The sequence below is a fragment of the Symphodus melops genome (genome assembly GCF_947650265.1).
Source record: "Symphodus melops genome assembly, contig: scaffold_419, whole genome shotgun sequence".
Lineage (NCBI taxonomy): Eukaryota > Metazoa > Chordata > Actinopteri > Labriformes > Labridae > Symphodus > Symphodus melops.
The window spans coordinates 1-17,013 of NW_027636578.1; the positions used below are offsets into that span (position 1 = coordinate 1).

The window sequence follows — 17,013 nt, forward strand, 5'->3', positions numbered from 1 at the left end:
CGAGACTGGAGAGATGGAGGTCCTGTGGGACAGCAGGGGGGGCGAGACTGGAGAGATGGAGGTCCTGTGGGACAGCAGGGGGGGCGAGACTGGAGAGATGGAGGTCCTGTGGGTCAGCAGGGGGGGCGAGCAGGTGGGGGGAGGCTCCTGGAGGTGAGGAGGGGCTGTAAGGAGACACTCCATGAATGTGTGTCGATATGCAGATGATACTAAACTCTACCTGTCAACTGAACTGAGGTTTGATTTGAACTCTAATCAGATGAAAGTTTAAATGAGGAGTTATTGACACTGTGGACACGTCACAGATATATAAATAAAGATTGATTGATTGATTGATTGACACTGTGGACACGTCACAGATATATAAATAAAGATTGATTGATTGATTGATTGACACTGTGTACACGTCACAGATATATAAATAAAGATTGATTGATTGATTGATTGACACTGTGGACACGTCACAGATATATAAATAAAGATTGATTGATTGATTGATTGACACTGTGGACACGTCACAGATATAAAAGTGTCCAACATGATGCAACCTCACCTTCAGGCCGCTCACTGTGCTCCCACACTACCCGGCTGATCCTCGCTCTGTAAACACACTATCATCACATTTTGACGCTGCTCATCTCTGTCCTGCTCTTCACAGGATAAACCCTCATTACCCAGCATGCACCTTTCTAAGTCTCCATGTTGCAGTTACCTGTCCGTGCTGCTGGCTCTCTGTCGGCCAGGTGAAGGCAGACGCTGTCGCAGCTCCACGTTCACGCTTGGATTAGCTGAAAACAAAAAACCAGACAGTTGACTTGTAATCAAAGTGTTTCCAGCATCACCCTACCTGTCTGAGTACACCTGTCTGAGTACACCTGTCTGAGTACACCTGTCTGTCTACCTGTCTGAGTACACCTGTCTGTCTGCAGTCTGAGTACACCTGTCTGTCTGCAGTCTGAGTACACCTGTCTGTCTGTCTGCAGTCTGAGTACACCTGTCTGTCTGTCTGTCTGCAGTCTGAGTACACCTGTCTGTCTGCAGTCTGAGTACACCTGTCTGTCTACCTGTCTGAGTACACCTGTCTGTCTACCTGTCTGAGTACACCTGTCTGTCTACAGTCTGAGTACACCTGTCTGTCTACCTGTTTGAGTACACCTGTCTGTCTACCTGTCTGAGTACACCTGTCTGTCTGCAGTCTGAGTACACCTGTCTGTCTGCAGTCTGAGTACACCTGTCTGTCTGCAGTCTGAGTACACCTGTCTGTCTGTCTACAGTCTGAGTACACCTGTCTGTCTGTCTGTCTGCAGTCTGAGTACACCTGTCTGTCTGCAGTCTGAGTACACCTGTCTGTCTGCAGTCTGAGTACACCTGTCTGTCTGCAGTCTGAGTACACCTGTCTGTCTACAGTCTGAGTACACCTGTCTGTCTGCAGTCTGAGTACACCTGTCTGTCTGCAGTCTGAGTACACCTGTCTGTCTGCAGTCTGAGTACACCTGTCTGTCTGCAGTCTGAGTACACCTGTCTGTCTGCAGTCTGAGTACACCTGTCTGTCTGTCTGCAGTCTGAGTACACCTGTCTGTCTGCAGTCTGAGTACACCTGTCTGTCTGCAGTCTGAGTACACCTGTCTGTCTGTCTGCAGTCTGAGTACACCTGTCTGTCTGCAGTCTGAGTACACCTGTCTGTCTACAGTCTGAGTACACCTGTCTGTCTACCTGTTTGAGTACACCTGTCTGTCTACCTGTCTGAGTACACCTGTCTGTCTGCAGTCTGAGTACACCTGTCTGTCTGCAGTCTGAGTACACCTGTCTGTCTGCAGTCTGAGTACACCTGTCTGTCTGCAGTCTGTGTACACCTGTCTGTCTGCAGTCTGAGTACACCTGTCTGTCTGCAGTCTGAGTACACCTGTCTGTCTGTCTGCAGTCTGAGTACACCTGTCTGTCTGTCTGCAGTCTGAGTACACCTGTCTGTCTGCAGTCTGAGTACACCTGTCTGTCTGCAGTCTGAGTACACCTGTCTGTCTGTCTGCAGTCTGAGTACACCTGTCTGTCTGCAGTCTGAGTACACCTGTCTGTCTGCAGTCTGAGTACACCTGTCTGTCTGCAGTCTGAGTACACCTGTCTGTCTGCAGTCTGAGTACACCTGTCTGTCTGCAGTCTGAGTACACCTGTCTGTCTACAGTCTGAGTACACCTGTCTGTCTGTCTGCAGTCTGAGTACACCTGTCTGTCTGCAGTCTGAGTACACCTGTCTGTCTGCAGTCTGAGTACACCTGTCTGTCTGTTTGCAGTCTGAGTACACCTGTCTGTCTACAGTCTGAGTACACCTGTCTGTCTGCAGTCTGAGTACACCTGTCTGTCTACAGTCTGAGTACACCTGTCTGTCTGCAGTCTGTGTACACCTGTCTGTCTGTCTGCAGTCTGAGTACACCTGTCTGTCTGTCTGCAGTCTGAGTACACCTGTCTGTCTGCAGTCTGAGTACACCTGTCTGTCTGCAGTCTGAGTACACCTGTCTGTCTGCAGTCTGAGTACACCTGTCTGTCTACAGTCTGAGTACACCTGTCTGTCTACAGTCTGAGTACACCTGTCTGTCTACAGTCTGAGTACACCTGTCTGTCTGCAGTCTGAGTACACCTGTCTGTCTACAGTCTGAGTACACCTGTCTGTCTGCAGTCTGAGTACACCTGTCTGTCTGCAGTCTGAGTACACCTGTCTGTCTACAGTCTGAGTACACCTGTCTGTCTGCAGTCTGAGTACACCTGTCTGTCTGTCTGCAGTCTGAGTACACCTGTCTGTCTGCAGTCTGAGTACACCTGTCTGTCTACAGTCTGAGTACACCTGTCTGTCTGTCTGCAGTCTGAGTACACCTGTCTGTCTGCAGTCTGAGTACACCTGTCTGTCTGTCTGCAGTCTGAGGACACCTGTCTGTCTGTCTGCAGTCTGAGTACACCTGTCTGTCTGCAGTCTGAGTACACCTGTCTGTCTGCAGTCTGAGTACACCTGTCTGTCTGCAGTCTGAGTACACCTGTCTGTCTGCAGTCTGAGTACACCTGTCTGTCTGCAGTCTGAGTACACCTGTCTGTCTGCAGTCTGTGTACACCTGTCTGTCTGCAGTCTGAGTACACCTGTCTGTCTGTCTGCAGTCTGAGTACACCTGTCTGTCTGTTTGCAGTCTGAGTACACCTGTCCTCCTCTCTCTTTATTAATCATTAGAGGACAGTAATCCTGTTGTCACGTCGAGCTTTCTAAATACTTGCAGCTCATCAGCAGAGCAAACAGAGCTTTGATATCTCGTTAAGGCCAGTTAACGACTCTCGTTAAAGAGGAAGCCAATCAGAACGCAGATCCTCAGGTGTAATTAAAACAGAAGCAGAAATCACGCTAAATGCTTGTTAAGTCGAAAGCAAGCAACAAAACACACAGATCATTAAACACTCAGCTGTAAGTGTGTGTGTGTGTGTGTGTGTGTGTGTGTGTGTGTGTGTGTGTGTGTGTGTGTGTGTGTGTGTGTGTGAGAGTAGACAAATGAATGGGACTTGTGCCTGCGGGTTAGCGCGTGTGTTATGAGTATATTTGGCGTGATGATGTCACGGTCTGTCTGACCAGGTGAAGTCAGAGAAACATACTCTGAAGTCGTTTCGAGCTTTGGTTAAGAATAAGCCTTTGGTTATCTGCGGTCGAATTGCTGGGAGGTTAAAGAGGAAACTGAAAAATCTGATTCTGTGAATGAACAAGTGAACGCACCGTTCTAACTGAGGACGTACGGTGGGACACAGATTCTGCTGTTTTACAGTTATTGAATTATTTCTTCACTTTGAAACTTTTCTCATTTCCTGTCGTCCTCTGCCCCCCCCCCCCCCCCCCCCCCCCGTCTCATTGTGGACTCAGAGCTAATTGAGCGCGGCGGCTCTTCTTATTATTCATGTACAATTACAGATGTGATAATGTGCTTAAATCCTTCTAAATGACCGTTCATGCCTCGCGCTCGCTTTGAAGTCTCGTCAAAGATGGAAAAATGTGCAGAAAAAAGGGAAATTACAAAGGCCAATCAGAGGAGCAATCTGTGCCAGCCAATGAGAGGAGGAGGGGGGAGGCGGGGGAGGCCTGCCCCCCCCTCCCCCCCTTTCCTCTTCATGTAATATAAACTAAAGTCCATTAATTTTTTAAGCTGTATTTAATACATTTTGTGCAGAAAGTTTGGTGCAGAGAGAGCGGGGTGTTCCAGCTGACTGCATGAATATTAATGACGGTGTTACGATGATTAAAGAGGCTTCAGCTCAAATCCAACACAATCCGTCTGTGATCCGCCCGCCACCACCACGCCGTCGCCACCACCACGCCACCGCCGCACATGAATTTAGATACGGACATTAAGCCCAGGAGACACACACACACACACACACACACACACTTCTTCATAAAGACAAACAATACAGTAAATACTGATGTAGGTTTGAGTCCATCTGACCTTTTTACAACTCCATTCATCCTCATTCAGAAACATTTAATAAACAATTAACAGGAAATTAATCAACAGCTGCTTCACTGACTTACAGGAGAAAAAAGGAAATGAATCATTCGAGCTCCTTCAAACTCAAATTCTCCTTTTTCAATAAATTCTTTCACACATAAAATCTCCTTTTAGTTTTAGTTGATTCAGCACACAAGTCCTTAAAACCTGCAGTTCCTCCAGTGTCCACTAGAGTCTGTCTCCTGCAGTGAGTCAGTCTCCATAGAGCTCTATGTTAAAATGTCCAACTTTACAGCTGCAGTTCCTCCAGTGTCCACTAGAGTCTGTCTCCTGCAGTGAGTCAGTCTCCATAGAGCTCTATGTTAAAATGTCCAACTTTACAGCTGCAGTTCCTCCAGTGTCCACTAGAGTCTGTCTCCTGCAGTGAGTCAGTCTCCATAGAGCTCTATGTTAAAATGTCCAACTTTACAGCTGCAGTTCCTCCAGTGTCCACTAGAGTCTGTCTCCTGCACTGAGTCAGTCTCCATAGAGCTCTATGTTAAAATGTCCAACTTTACAGCTGCAGTTCCTCCAGTGTCCACTAGAGTCTGTCTCCTGCAGTGAGTCAGTCTCCATAGAGCTCTATGTTAAAATGTCCAACTTTACAGCTGCAGTTCCTCCAGTGTCCACTAGAGTCTGTCTCCTGCAGTGAGTCAGTCTCCATAGAGCTCTATGTTAAAATGTCCAACTTTACAGCTGCAGTTCCTCCAGTGTCCACTAGAGTCTGTCTCCTGCAGTGAGTCAGTCTCCATAGAGCTCTATGTTAAAATGTCCAACTTTACAGCTGCAGTTCCCCCAGTGTCCACTAGAGTCTGTCTCCTGCAGTGAGTCAGTCTCCATAGAGCTCTATGTTAAAATGTCCAACTTTACAGCTGCAGTTCCTCCAGTGTCCACTAGAGTCTGTCTCCTGCAGTGAGTCAGTCTCCATAGAGCTCTATGTTAAAATGTCCAACTTTACAGCTGCAGTTCCTCCAGTGTCCACTAGAGTCTGTCTCCTGCAGTGAGTCAGTCTCCATAGAGCTCTATGTTAAAATGTCCAACTTTACAGCTGCAGTTCCTCCAGTGTCCACTAGAGTCTGTCTCCTGCAGTGAGTCAGTCTCCATAGAGCTCTATGTTAAAATGTCCAACTTTACAGCTGCAGTTCCTCCAGTGTCCACTAGAGTCTGTCTCCTGCAGTGAGTCAGTCTCCATAGAGCTCTATGTTAAAATGTCCAACTTTACAGCTGCAGTTCCTCCAGTGTCCACTAGAGTCTGTCTCCTGCAGTGAGTCAGTCTCCATAGAGCTCTATGTTAAAATGTCCAACTTTACAGCTGCAGTTCCTCCAGTGTCCACTAGAGTCTGTCTCCTGCAGTGAGTCAGTCTCCATAGAGCTCTCGTACTGTTTATTGTTTTATTTGTGGAGTCTGTGACATCAAACTGGAGTAGATGTTTGATTTTTACTTGAATCATGTCAAACTCTAACTGCAGATGAAAAACAAAACCAAACTGAACTGAGACCAGTCAGACGCTGCACACACACAGAAACACACACACACACACAGGCACACACACACAGAAACACACACACACACAGGCACACACACACACACACACACACACACACACAGAAACACACACACACACACACACACACACACACACACACACACACACAGGCTGGTCAGCAGATTACTATAATGACAGAGAGGAAGACAAAGGGCGAGAGAGGCTGCTTGTGAATGAGGAGAGAAAGGGTGGAGATGGTCGTGTGAACTGTGTTTAATCTGCAGAGTGGGTGGTCTCCACACACACACACACACACACACACACACACACACACACACACACACACACACACACACACACACACACACACACACACACACACACACTTGTTTGATCAGACTGAAGGAGCTGCTTTTCATGTCTGTGTGCAGGAATGTGTGTGTGTGTGTGTGTGTGTGTGTGTGTGTGCATATCAATAACATTTAAAGTGATCAGACCAGCAGCTGATACACAAAATAAACCAGTATGAACCAGTTGGTTCGAAGTAAACAATGTCTTCTCCCCCTTCTCTTCATCTTTCTGCTCGTCCTCTCCTTTCCTCTCTCCTCTCCTTTCCTCTCTCCTCTCCTTTCCTCTCTCCTCTCCTTTCCTCTCTCCTCTCCTTTCCTTTCCTCTCTCCTCTCCTTTCCTCTCTCCTTTCCTTTCCTCTCTCCTCTCCTTTCCTCTCTCCTTTCCTTTCCTCTCTCCTTTCCTTTCCTCTCTCCTCTCCTTTCCTCTCTCCTCTCCTTTCCTTTCCTCTCTCCTCTCCTTTCCTCTCTCCTCTCCTTTCCTCTCTCCTCTCCTTTCCTCTCTCCTCTCCTTTCCTCTCTCCTTTCCTTTCCTCTCTCCTTTCCTTTCCTCTCTCCTCTCCTTTCCTCTCTCCTTTCCTTTCCTCTCTCCTCTCCTTTCCTTTCCTCTCTCCTCTCCTTTCCTTTCCTCTCTCCTCTCCTTTCCTCTCTCCTCTCCTTTCCTCTCTCCTTTCCTTTCCTCTCTCCTCTCCTTTCCTCTCTCCTTTCCTTTCCTCTCCTTTCCTCTCTCCTCTCCTTTCCTTTCTCCTCTCCTTTCCTCTCTCCTCTCCTTTCCTCTCCTTTCCTCTCTCCTCTCCTTTCCTCTCTCCTCTCCTTTCCTTTCCTCTCTCCTCTCCTTTCCTCTCTCCTCTCCTTTCCTTTCCTTTCCTCTCCTTTCCTCTCTCCTCTCCTTTCCTTTCCTCTCTCCTCTCCTTTCCTCTCTCCTCTCCTCTCCTTTCCTCTCTCCTTTCCTCTCTCCTCTCCTCTCCTTTCCTCTCTCCTTTCCTCTCTCCTCTCCTCTCCTTTCCTCTCTCCTCTCCTCTCCTTTCCTCTCTCCTTTCCTCTCTCCTCTCCTCTCCTTTCCTCTCTCCTTTCCTCTCTCCTCTCCTCTCCTTTCCTCTCTCCTTTCCTTTCCTCTCCTTTCCTCTCTCCTCTCCTTTCCTTTCCTCTCCTTTCCTCTCTCCTCTCCTTTCCTTTCCTCTCCTTTCCTCTCTCCTTTCCTTTCCTCTCTCCTCTCCTTTCCTCTCTCCTCTCCTTTCCTCTCTCCTCTCCTTTCCTCTCTCCTCTCCTTTCCTTTCCTCTCTCCTCTCCTTTCCTCTCTCCTTTCCTCTCTCCTCTCCTTTCCTTTCCTCTCTCCTCTCCTTTCCTCTCTCCTCTCCTCTCCTTTCCTCTCTCCTCTCCTTTCCTCTCTCCTTTCCTTTCCTCTCTCCTCTCCTTTCCTTTCCTCTCTCCTCTCCTTTCCTCTCTCCTCTCCTCTCCTTTCCTCTCTCCTTTCCTCTCTCCTCTCCTTTCCTTTCCTCTCCTTTCCTCTCTCCTCTCCTTTCCTTTCCTCTCCTTTCCTCTCTCCTTTCCTTTCCTCTCTCCTCTCCTTTCCTCTCTCCTCTCCTTTCCTCTCTCCTCTCCTTTCCTTTCCTCTCTCCTCTCCTTTCCTCTCTCCTCTCCTCTCCTTTCCTCTCTCCTTTCCTTTCCTCTCTCCTCTCCTTTCCTTTCCTCTCCTTTCCTCTCTCCTCTCCTTTCCTTTCCTCTCCTTTCCTCTCTCCTTTCCTTTCCTCTCTCCTCTCCTTTCCTCTCTCCTTTCCTTTCCTCTCTCCTCTCCTCTCTCCTTTCCTTTCCTCTCTCCTCTCCTTTCCTCTCTCCTTTCCTTTCCTCTCTCCTCTCCTTTCCTCTCTCCTCTCCTTTCCTTTCCTTTCCTCTCTCCTCTCCTTTCCTTTCCTCTCCTTTCCTCTCTCCTTTCCTCTCTCCTCTCCTTTCCTTTCCTCTCTCCTCTCCTTTCCTCTCTCCTCTCCTTTCCTCTCTCCTTTCCTCTCTCCTCTCCTTTCCTTTCCTCTCCTTTCCTCTCTCCTCTCCTTTCCTCTCCTTTCCTTTCCTCTCCTTTCCTCTCTCCTCTCCTTTCCTCTCCTTTCCTCTCTCCTTTCCTTTCCTCTCTCCTCTCCTTTCCTCTCTCCTTTCCTTTCCTCTCTCCTCTCCTTTCCTCTCTCCTCTCCTTTCCTTTCCTCTCTCCTCTCCTTTCCTCTCTCCTCTCCTTTCCTTTCCTCTCTCCTTTCCTTTCCTCTCTCCTCTCCTTTCCTCTCTCCTCTCCTTTCCTCTCTCCTCTCCTTTCCTCTCTCCTCTCCTTTCCTTTCCTCTCTCCTCTCCTTTCCTCTCTCCTCTCCTTTCCTCTCTCCTCTCCTTTCCTCTCTCCTCTCCTTTCCTTTCCTCTCTCCTCTCCTTTCCTTTCCTCTCCTTTCCTCTCTCCTCTCCTTTCCTTTCCTCTCCTTTCCTCTCTCCTCTCCTTTCCTCTCCTTTCCTCTCTCCTTTCCTTTCCTCTCTCCTCTCCTTTCCTCTCTCCTCTCCTTTCCTTTCCTCTCTCCTCTCCTTTCCTCTCCTTTCCTCTCTCCTTTCCTTTCCTCTCTCCTGACAGGTGTGATGAGCAGACTTTACTTCCTTGTTTCTGACATCAGCTGTGACATCACCAGGTGAGGGCAAGCTCATATTTCAGGTGTGACTCTGCTGTAAACCTGTATATTGTGGATGTCGAGGTCACACCCAGTGATAGTTGCCACGGTAACAGATAATCAGGGCCGTCATTGGTCGCAGCAGGTGTGATCCTCTGTGTTCACATCAGACGATTCACTGCAAACACTCCAGAAGCACTTACACCAGAGATTACAGCTCCGCCATGACGGCGAGCTCCAGGCGCTCCGCCATGACGGCGAGCTCCAGGCGCTCCGCCATGACGGGAGGTCCAACGCTCCACCATGACGGCGAGCTCCAGACACTCCGCCATGATGGGAGGTCCAACGCTCCACCATGACGGCGAGCTCCAGACACTCCGCCATGATGGGAGGTCCAACGCTCCACCATGACGGCGAGCTCCAGACGCTCCGCCATGACGGCGAGCTCCAGACGCTCCGCCATGACGGCGAGCTCCAGACGCTCCGCCATGACGGCGAGCTCCAGACGCTCCGCCATGACGGCGAGCTCCAGGCGCTCCGCCATGACGGCGAGCTCCAGGCGCTCCGCCATGACGGCGAGCTCCAGACGCTCCGCCATGACGCCGAGCTCCAGGCGCTCCGCCATGACGCCGAGCTCCAACTCTCCGCCATGACGCCGAGCTCCAACTCTTCAGATTAAAGACCAGACGCTCCGCCATGACGGCGAGCTCCAGACGCTCCGCCATGACGGCGAGCTCCAGACGCTCCGCCATGACGGCGAGCTCCAGGCGCTCCGCCATGACGGCGAGCTCCAGGCGCTCCGCCATGACGCCGAGCTTCAGATTAAAGACCAGACGCTCCGCCATGACGGCGAGCTCCAGGCGCTCCGCCATGACGGCGAGCTCCAGACGCTCCGCCATGACGGCGAGCTCCAGACGCTCCGCCATGACGCCGAGCTTCAGATTAAAGACCAGACGCTCCGCCATGACGGCGAGCTCCAGGCGCTCCGCCATGACGGCGAGCTCCAGACGCTCCGCCATGACGGCGAGCTCCAGGCGCTCCGCCATGACGGCGAGCTCCAGACGCTCCGCCATGACGGCGAGCTCCAGACGCTCCGCCATGACGGCGAGCTCCAGACGCTTCGCCATGACGGCGAGCTCCAGGCGCTCCGCCATGACGGCGAGCTCCAGGCGCTCCGCCATGACGGGCTCAGGTAATACCTTTGACATTAGAAGAATCCTTCATGGCGGTGGGAGCTGACTTGCTGTGGGTGAACAGCTCTATGTAGGACCACAGCTCCACCTGGTGGACAGACTGAGTCATTACATCTCGTCCCTCTTTAGCTGAAGAGACGGAGGAGACGTGGTTTCTGACCTGTAAACACACCTGAGGTCATTTTATCAGGAATGAACTGAAACAGGCTGAACCAGGACACAGGGTGGGGGGGCCCCACCCTGTGTCCTGGTTCAGCCTGGGGGGGGGAACCCTTCTTTAACCCCTTAAAGTCTAACGATGTGTCTGAACCCTCAAAACCAGTTGAACCAGTCCCTGTGATGCTAACGTTACGTTTCACATCCTATCAAAGTCTCTCAGTTTCCTTCATAACAACACCTGTCGTATTTTACCTGTGTACATGTCCACCAGAGAGTCCCGGAGATCCTTGCTGGGCGTCCATGTCGTTATGCCGGTCTCTGCTGGACTCAATGAACTGGTTTCTCTGGAAACACAAAGACACCAGAGCTCAGAGACCTGACACACACACACACACACACACACTCCTCAGTCTTCTTCTACTAAAAGAAGGTGCAGGTTTCCTGGAGTTCAGCTGTGACTGGTTAAACTGGTCAGTTTCCAGTCAGACCAGAACACAGAGTGAGTCACACTCAGGAGGAGGTTCAGCTCTCCTGATCTCCAGTCAGCCTACACATCTGATCACATGGTCCCAGCGAGTCACATGGTCCCAGCGAGTCACATGGTCCCAGCAGAGCTCAAGTTAATTACCCAGAATTCCTCAGCTGATCATTGACAGTCACTTCGGAGCAGTACAGGTTCAGACCCAATCTAGTCCAGTTCAGATCTGACACTGCTGAGACCAGTATGACACCAGATTCAAACCGGTGAACAGCAGTGTAACACTGGTTTAAAACCAGTTTAAGTCCACATTTAAACCAGTTTAAGACCACATTTAAACCAGTTTAAGACCACATTTAAACCAGTTTAAGTCCATATTTAAACCAGTTTAAGACCAAATTTAAACCAGTTTAAGACCACATTTAAACCAGTTTAAGACCACATTTAAACCAGTTTAAGACCATATTTAAACCAGTCTAAGACCATATTTAAACCAGTCTAAGACCATATTTAAACCAGTCTAAGACCATATTTAAACCAGTTTAAGTCCATATTTAAACCAGTTTAAGACCATATTTAAACCAGTCTAAGTCCATATTTAAACCAGTTTAAACCAGTCTAAGACCATATTTAAACCAGTTTAAGACCATATTTAAACCAGTTTAAACCAGTTTAAGTCCATATTTAAACCAGTTTAAGACCATATTTAAACCAGTTTAAGTCCATATTTAAACCAGTTTAAGACCATATTTAAACCAGTTTAAGACCATATTTAAACCAGTTTAAGACCATATTTAAACCAGTTAAAGTCCATATTTAAACCAGTTTAAGTCCATATTGAAACCAGTTTAAGTCCATATTTAAACCAGTTTAAACCAGTTTAAGTCCATATTTAAACCAGTTTAAGTCCATATTTAAACCAGTTTAAACCAGTCTAAGACCATATTTAAACCAGTTTAAGTCCATATTTAAACCAGTTTAAGTCCATATTTAAACCAGTTTAAGTCCATATTTAAACCAGTTTAAACCAGATTAAGTCCATATTTAAACCAGTTTAAACTAGTTAAGGTCCATATTTAAACCAGTTTAAACCAGTTAAAGTCCATATTTAAACCAGTTTAAACCAGTTTAAGTCCATATTTAAACCAGTTGAAACCAGTTTAAGTCCATATTTAAACCAGTTGAAACCAGTTTAAGTCCATATTTAAACCAGTTGAAACCAGTTCCAGCCTGTCTTCAGTTGCTCTTACTCGTTAAGTTGCCGTTGCAGGTTGCTGATCTTCTTCTTTGCTCTCTGCAGAGCAAACTGAACGTCTTCAGCTCTGCTGCTGCTCGACGCCATCGTCACGCCTGACCGTCTCCATGGCAACCAAGCAGCACACGCTACACCTGCTCAGTGTGCTTCCAGGTCACACAGGCAGACAGGGCTGTGATTGGCTGACAGCAGCTGAAACATTGATGAGCTCACAGTGTCAGGTAGCTCAGGTGTGTTTGTGTAGCACCTTCAAGGATAAAAAGGAGTCGTGTTGGGTTGAACAGTCGACGCTCTTTAAGGCATAAAATCCATTTACAGTGATGAAGTTTGTAAACAGGAAAAATAAAAACTAAACCAAAAGAAAACGTCTTGGAGTTGGAATCCTCCTCTATAAAGAGTTCAGCTTCAGGAGATATTCCAGGTGTGTTCAATGTCTGCTACCTGGGCAGGTTAATAAGAGTGTACGCGTCTTCTCTGGGATAAAAAGAATGAATGACTCAAGCAAACCCACGTCCTCTGAGCAGCTGGTCACACTGCGTTCTGTTTCTAACATGAGACCTCATTAACTTCGACTTCAGTATTTGTTCATGTAACCAAAATCTAAGGAAACACCTGTAAATACATTTAACATTAAATGCTGTGTATCAAAAGACTTACCTTTTAACAACATAGTGTCTTTACATTACTCACCATATGTCATGGTATTTTAGTAAATACATTAATTTATCTTTTTAAACAATTTTACTCTTCATATTTCCTCTTTAAACTTTTAAATAAAGATTTGCATTTTAAAACAGGAAAATGAATTAAATGACTACTGTTACACATAACTAGTGAATTTTATCAACAAATGAGTTAAACCATATTTGAATTCTGCTTTAAACCTTTGAAGATGTGCTCCTCTGAATGATACCGTAGCATAGTAATTAGCATTTGCTAGCTTCTAGCATACAGTGACTCATCAAATTAACCAGACTAATACAGTAGATTAGCATGTAGCAACTCGCGTTAGCATCCCGCGTTAGCGATCTTTTTCAAAACATAAACAATGACATAAAGTACACCAAAATACAGTGGTAGCCTAATAAAGCCATCTCGTAAATACCTTAAAGATCTTTTAGTAAACATATCTTAACTTAAACAGCTTATATTACTCTCACCAGAGAGGCTAGCACAACATTATGCTAACATGCAACACGAGCTCAAACTCACCGGAGACTCATAGAAACCAAAGCTGTCGTCCTCAGGTTCACAACGTGTTTCTGCTAGAAAGAGCGAATTTATCAACATCAGAATATTCCTTAGACTAGATTAATTAAGGTTTTTTAATTATTTTACAGAAATCATACCGGGAAAAGTTCCGCCTACGGCGTGATTGACAGGTCACTAAGTAGCAACGTCACTACGCTCTCTACTGCTGCTGCTCGGCGGCACGCGCCCTCTACTGGGGAAATAAGATATTACACCTATATCTAAACGACAAATATAGATTTAGTAGTCCTATATTTCACGTGGGTTACATTTACATTGTGTCTCGTTTCAGGTGTGACATCACACTGACAGGCTCTTCTGATTGGTCCACAGGAAGAAGACGCAGTACTGACACTTTCATGATCACCTTTTTTATTCATGATTAAATATTTAGACCAATCAGACAATAAGCCGTCCTCATGTCGTCTGCGTCTCGGCGTCTGTCAGCAGTTTGTCCAGGAGGACGGCGTCCACGCGATGCTTCATCACAAACCGTCCGTTCAGGTGGAACACGGGGATATCGTACCTGTACCTGTCCCACCACACGCTGTTCTCTGGGAGGGTGATGTCCACCTGCTGCAGCACAAACTGAACACACACACACACACACGGTTAACCACAGAGAAGCTGCAGGTCAAACTGAAGAGTGGAAGTTAAAAAGTCTCACCCGGTGTTTGAGCGGCTCCAGCTCCTCCTTGGCGTCCTCACACAGAGGACACGGATCCTACACACACACACACACACACACACACACACACACACACACACACACACACACACACACACACACACACACACACACACACACACACACACACACACACACACACACACACACACACACACACACACACACACACACACACACACACACACACACACACACACACAGTTTGAGTCTGAGCGTCATGAAGCAGCTGACTGAGAGAAGGCAGCAGGATCTAATGTGCTCAGGAGACTCCGCCCCCTCCTGTCTGACAGGAGTGCGTGTGTATAAAATAATGATTATAAATTGAGGTCTATTTAGCTCATAAAACACAAAGAGGATCAAAGTGAAGTTTTAAAAGAAGAAGCTTGTGTGTTGACGGTCTGATGTGTCAGAAGGTCGTCACGTTTCTAACCATCAAGCTGCAGCCAGAGAGCGAGCGCAGCAGACGCACAGACGCACAGACGGCGAGCTGACACGTCCAACGTCACAGAGCCAAGTTCAAGTTCTGATCAGTAATAACAAGAGATTGTTGACGAGCAGGTCTGGTTGCCATGGTAACAAAGAGTTGAGGGGAGGAGCCGGGTGGTTACCTTGGTGAACAGAGTGAGAGTGGGTAAAGAGCGTGAAGAGAACAGTCGGAGGAGCTGCAGAGCTGCAGGTCGACTCTTCAGGAAAAACATTTCATCTGAGAAAAACAAAACAGAAACAAGAAGTGTTACTGACCTCCACACGAGCTGCAGGCCGGCCAATCACAGAGCAGGAGCCAGGAGAACGATGAAATACCAGCTGGTCAGAAGAAAACAGGAAACGCTGGATGTGTTTCCTGTCTGACTTCAACGCTCAGTTTGAGTGAGAGAAACACGCCGTGGATATTCAGACTGTCTGCATTCGAAAGAGGCGTTCACGTCCACACGGTGACGCCCAGCACGCCGAGCAACGCGATCGTTCTTTTCTCGCCATCTGAATCCTCCGTTTTTTTATACTGTAGGTCACACCTCCATGTTCACACAGTGATGGTAGAGGCTGCTGCAGAGTCCATCAGTATGAACTCATCCATTCACACAGTGATGGTAGAGGCTGCTGCAGAGTCCATCAGTATGAACTCATCCATTCACACAGTGATGGTAGAGGCTGCTGCAGAGTCCATCAGTATGAACTCATCCATTCACACAGTGATGGTAGAGGCTGCTGCAGAGTCCATCAGTATGAACTCATCCATTCACACAGTGATGGTAGAGGCTGCAGCAGCCTTCAGACCTACTTTGAATCATTGATCCCATAAAGAATGTCTGTTGAACCAGAAGAGCTCAGCAGGTGCTCATGTGACGTCACGTCATGTTTCAGGGATAAAACTCCAATCAGATCAGAGTTCATCAGATTAATGACACTGAATCCAAACCCAGAACACCAAGTGAGGAGCGGTCCTCATTAAACACACACACACACACACACACACTCACACACACACACACACTCTCTCTCTCTCTCTCTCTCTCTCTCTCTCTCTCTCTCTCTCTCTCTCTCTCTCTCTCTCTCTCTCTCTCTCTCTCACACACACACACACACATTCACACACACACACACACACACACACTCTCACACACACACACACACACACACTCACACACACTCACACACACACATTCACACACACACACACACACACACACACACTCACACACACACACACTCACTCACTCACACACACACACACTCTCTCTCTCTCTCTCTCACACTCACTCACACACACACACTCACACACACACACACAGTGTTAACTACTTCCGCAGAAACTCTCCGTGGTTGTCATGGTTACAGCAGAGGACATTTTTTCTTTTAAAATGAGCAGTTAGCTTAACTCAGAGCTAACACTCGCTCCAGCACACAAACCGAGCCGAACCTGAAACAGCAGAGAGCAACGGAACTCACCGAGTGCCGCCGAATAATCCCGAATGTGTCCGGAATCAAACCCCGCTGAAAGGTTCTGGTTCCGTTCACTTAAATAAAGTGTCTTCTGTGAAGTTTGGTGAAAGTTTGAAGAGATGAGAAGAACGCTGTCGCCTCTCTTCTTGTTCGTTGGTTTAAAGCTGGCTGTTTGTGAAGCAGTGCCCCCTGCTGACCGGAAGTTGGAGATTTTATGTGATATTTTTTCTTTTAAGTGCATGAATGTGTTATTTTTAATGTCACGGAAGAAAGGTCCGCAAGATTGATTAAATATATAAGTTTCATAAAAACAGTAAATATGACTCATTTATTTCAGTCGTTCCTTTTAGTTCTGAAAGAATCTGAACTCCAGGATCTCTGCGGATGAAGATGTGTCTCAGACTTCGGAGTCGCCGTGGTAACAAACAGAACAGTAACGACCCTCGAGTCAGGGATCACAAACATCGTGTTAACACGCCACGTCACTCGCCATGGTCAGTTTTTATTTTCACACCTTAAACATTCAAACTGTGCAAACCAAACAATGAAATCTGTCAGACCTCAAAGGAACTCCCAATGGCACGCCATATTGGGAACCAATACTGGGGCATACTGGGAACCTGTAATGATGCATACTGGAACTTCGTACTGGGACGTAACTGGAACCTTAACTGGAAATTGCAAGGAACCTCTACTGGGATTTATTGAGGACCTTGCATAGGACATCATGGGAACCTTAAATGGGACATAATGAGAGCCTCTAGTGGGACTCTACTGGTTTCCATAGTCCTGTAAACTGGTGGGAGTCTTTATTCAGTGGACACTTTTGGAAACGTTGACCTGAAGAAGTGAATAATGGATTTTGGGTTGTGAGTCACCAAGGTGGTAAAATGATTTGATACATTGACACTTTTAAATGTACGAGTTTAAAACAATACGATCTGATATTTTGATGATCGACTGCATCAAAAAGTACCAAAAAAACCATCTGATGAGACGAGAAAGAATCCAGGAACCAACGTCTTCAGAATAAATAGTTTGATGGATCAGTGTTTGTTTTCTCTTTGACTT

At 47.3% G+C, this 17,013-nt stretch overlaps 2 protein-coding genes across 2 annotated transcripts; both read right to left on the reverse strand.

Moving 5' to 3' along the window:
• Positions 1-6: 6 nt before the first annotated feature.
• Positions 7-12,279, reverse strand: LOC306819338 (uncharacterized protein; the record flags this gene model as incomplete). Its single annotated transcript, XM_079373119.1, has 5 exons — positions 12,055-12,279; positions 10,579-10,670; positions 713-788; positions 554-600; positions 7-164 (listed from the first exon to the last, which is right to left on the reverse strand). Coding segments are annotated over exons 1-5 (465 nt in total), but the record flags the coding sequence as incomplete, so codon positions are not given.
• A 1,386-nt stretch (positions 12,280-13,665) lies between these two features.
• On the reverse strand, positions 13,666-16,242 carry cUnh5orf63 (chromosome Un C5orf63 homolog). The gene is made up of 4 exons (XM_079373118.1): positions 15,949-16,242; positions 14,610-14,704; positions 13,978-14,034; positions 13,666-13,898 (listed from the first exon to the last, which is right to left on the reverse strand). Exons 1-4 carry the CDS (start codon positions 16,181-16,183, stop codon positions 13,728-13,730), a joined length of 558 nt encoding a protein of 185 aa, XP_079229244.1. The 5' UTR covers positions 16,184-16,242; the 3' UTR covers positions 13,666-13,727.
• Positions 16,243-17,013: the final 771 nt, after the last annotated feature.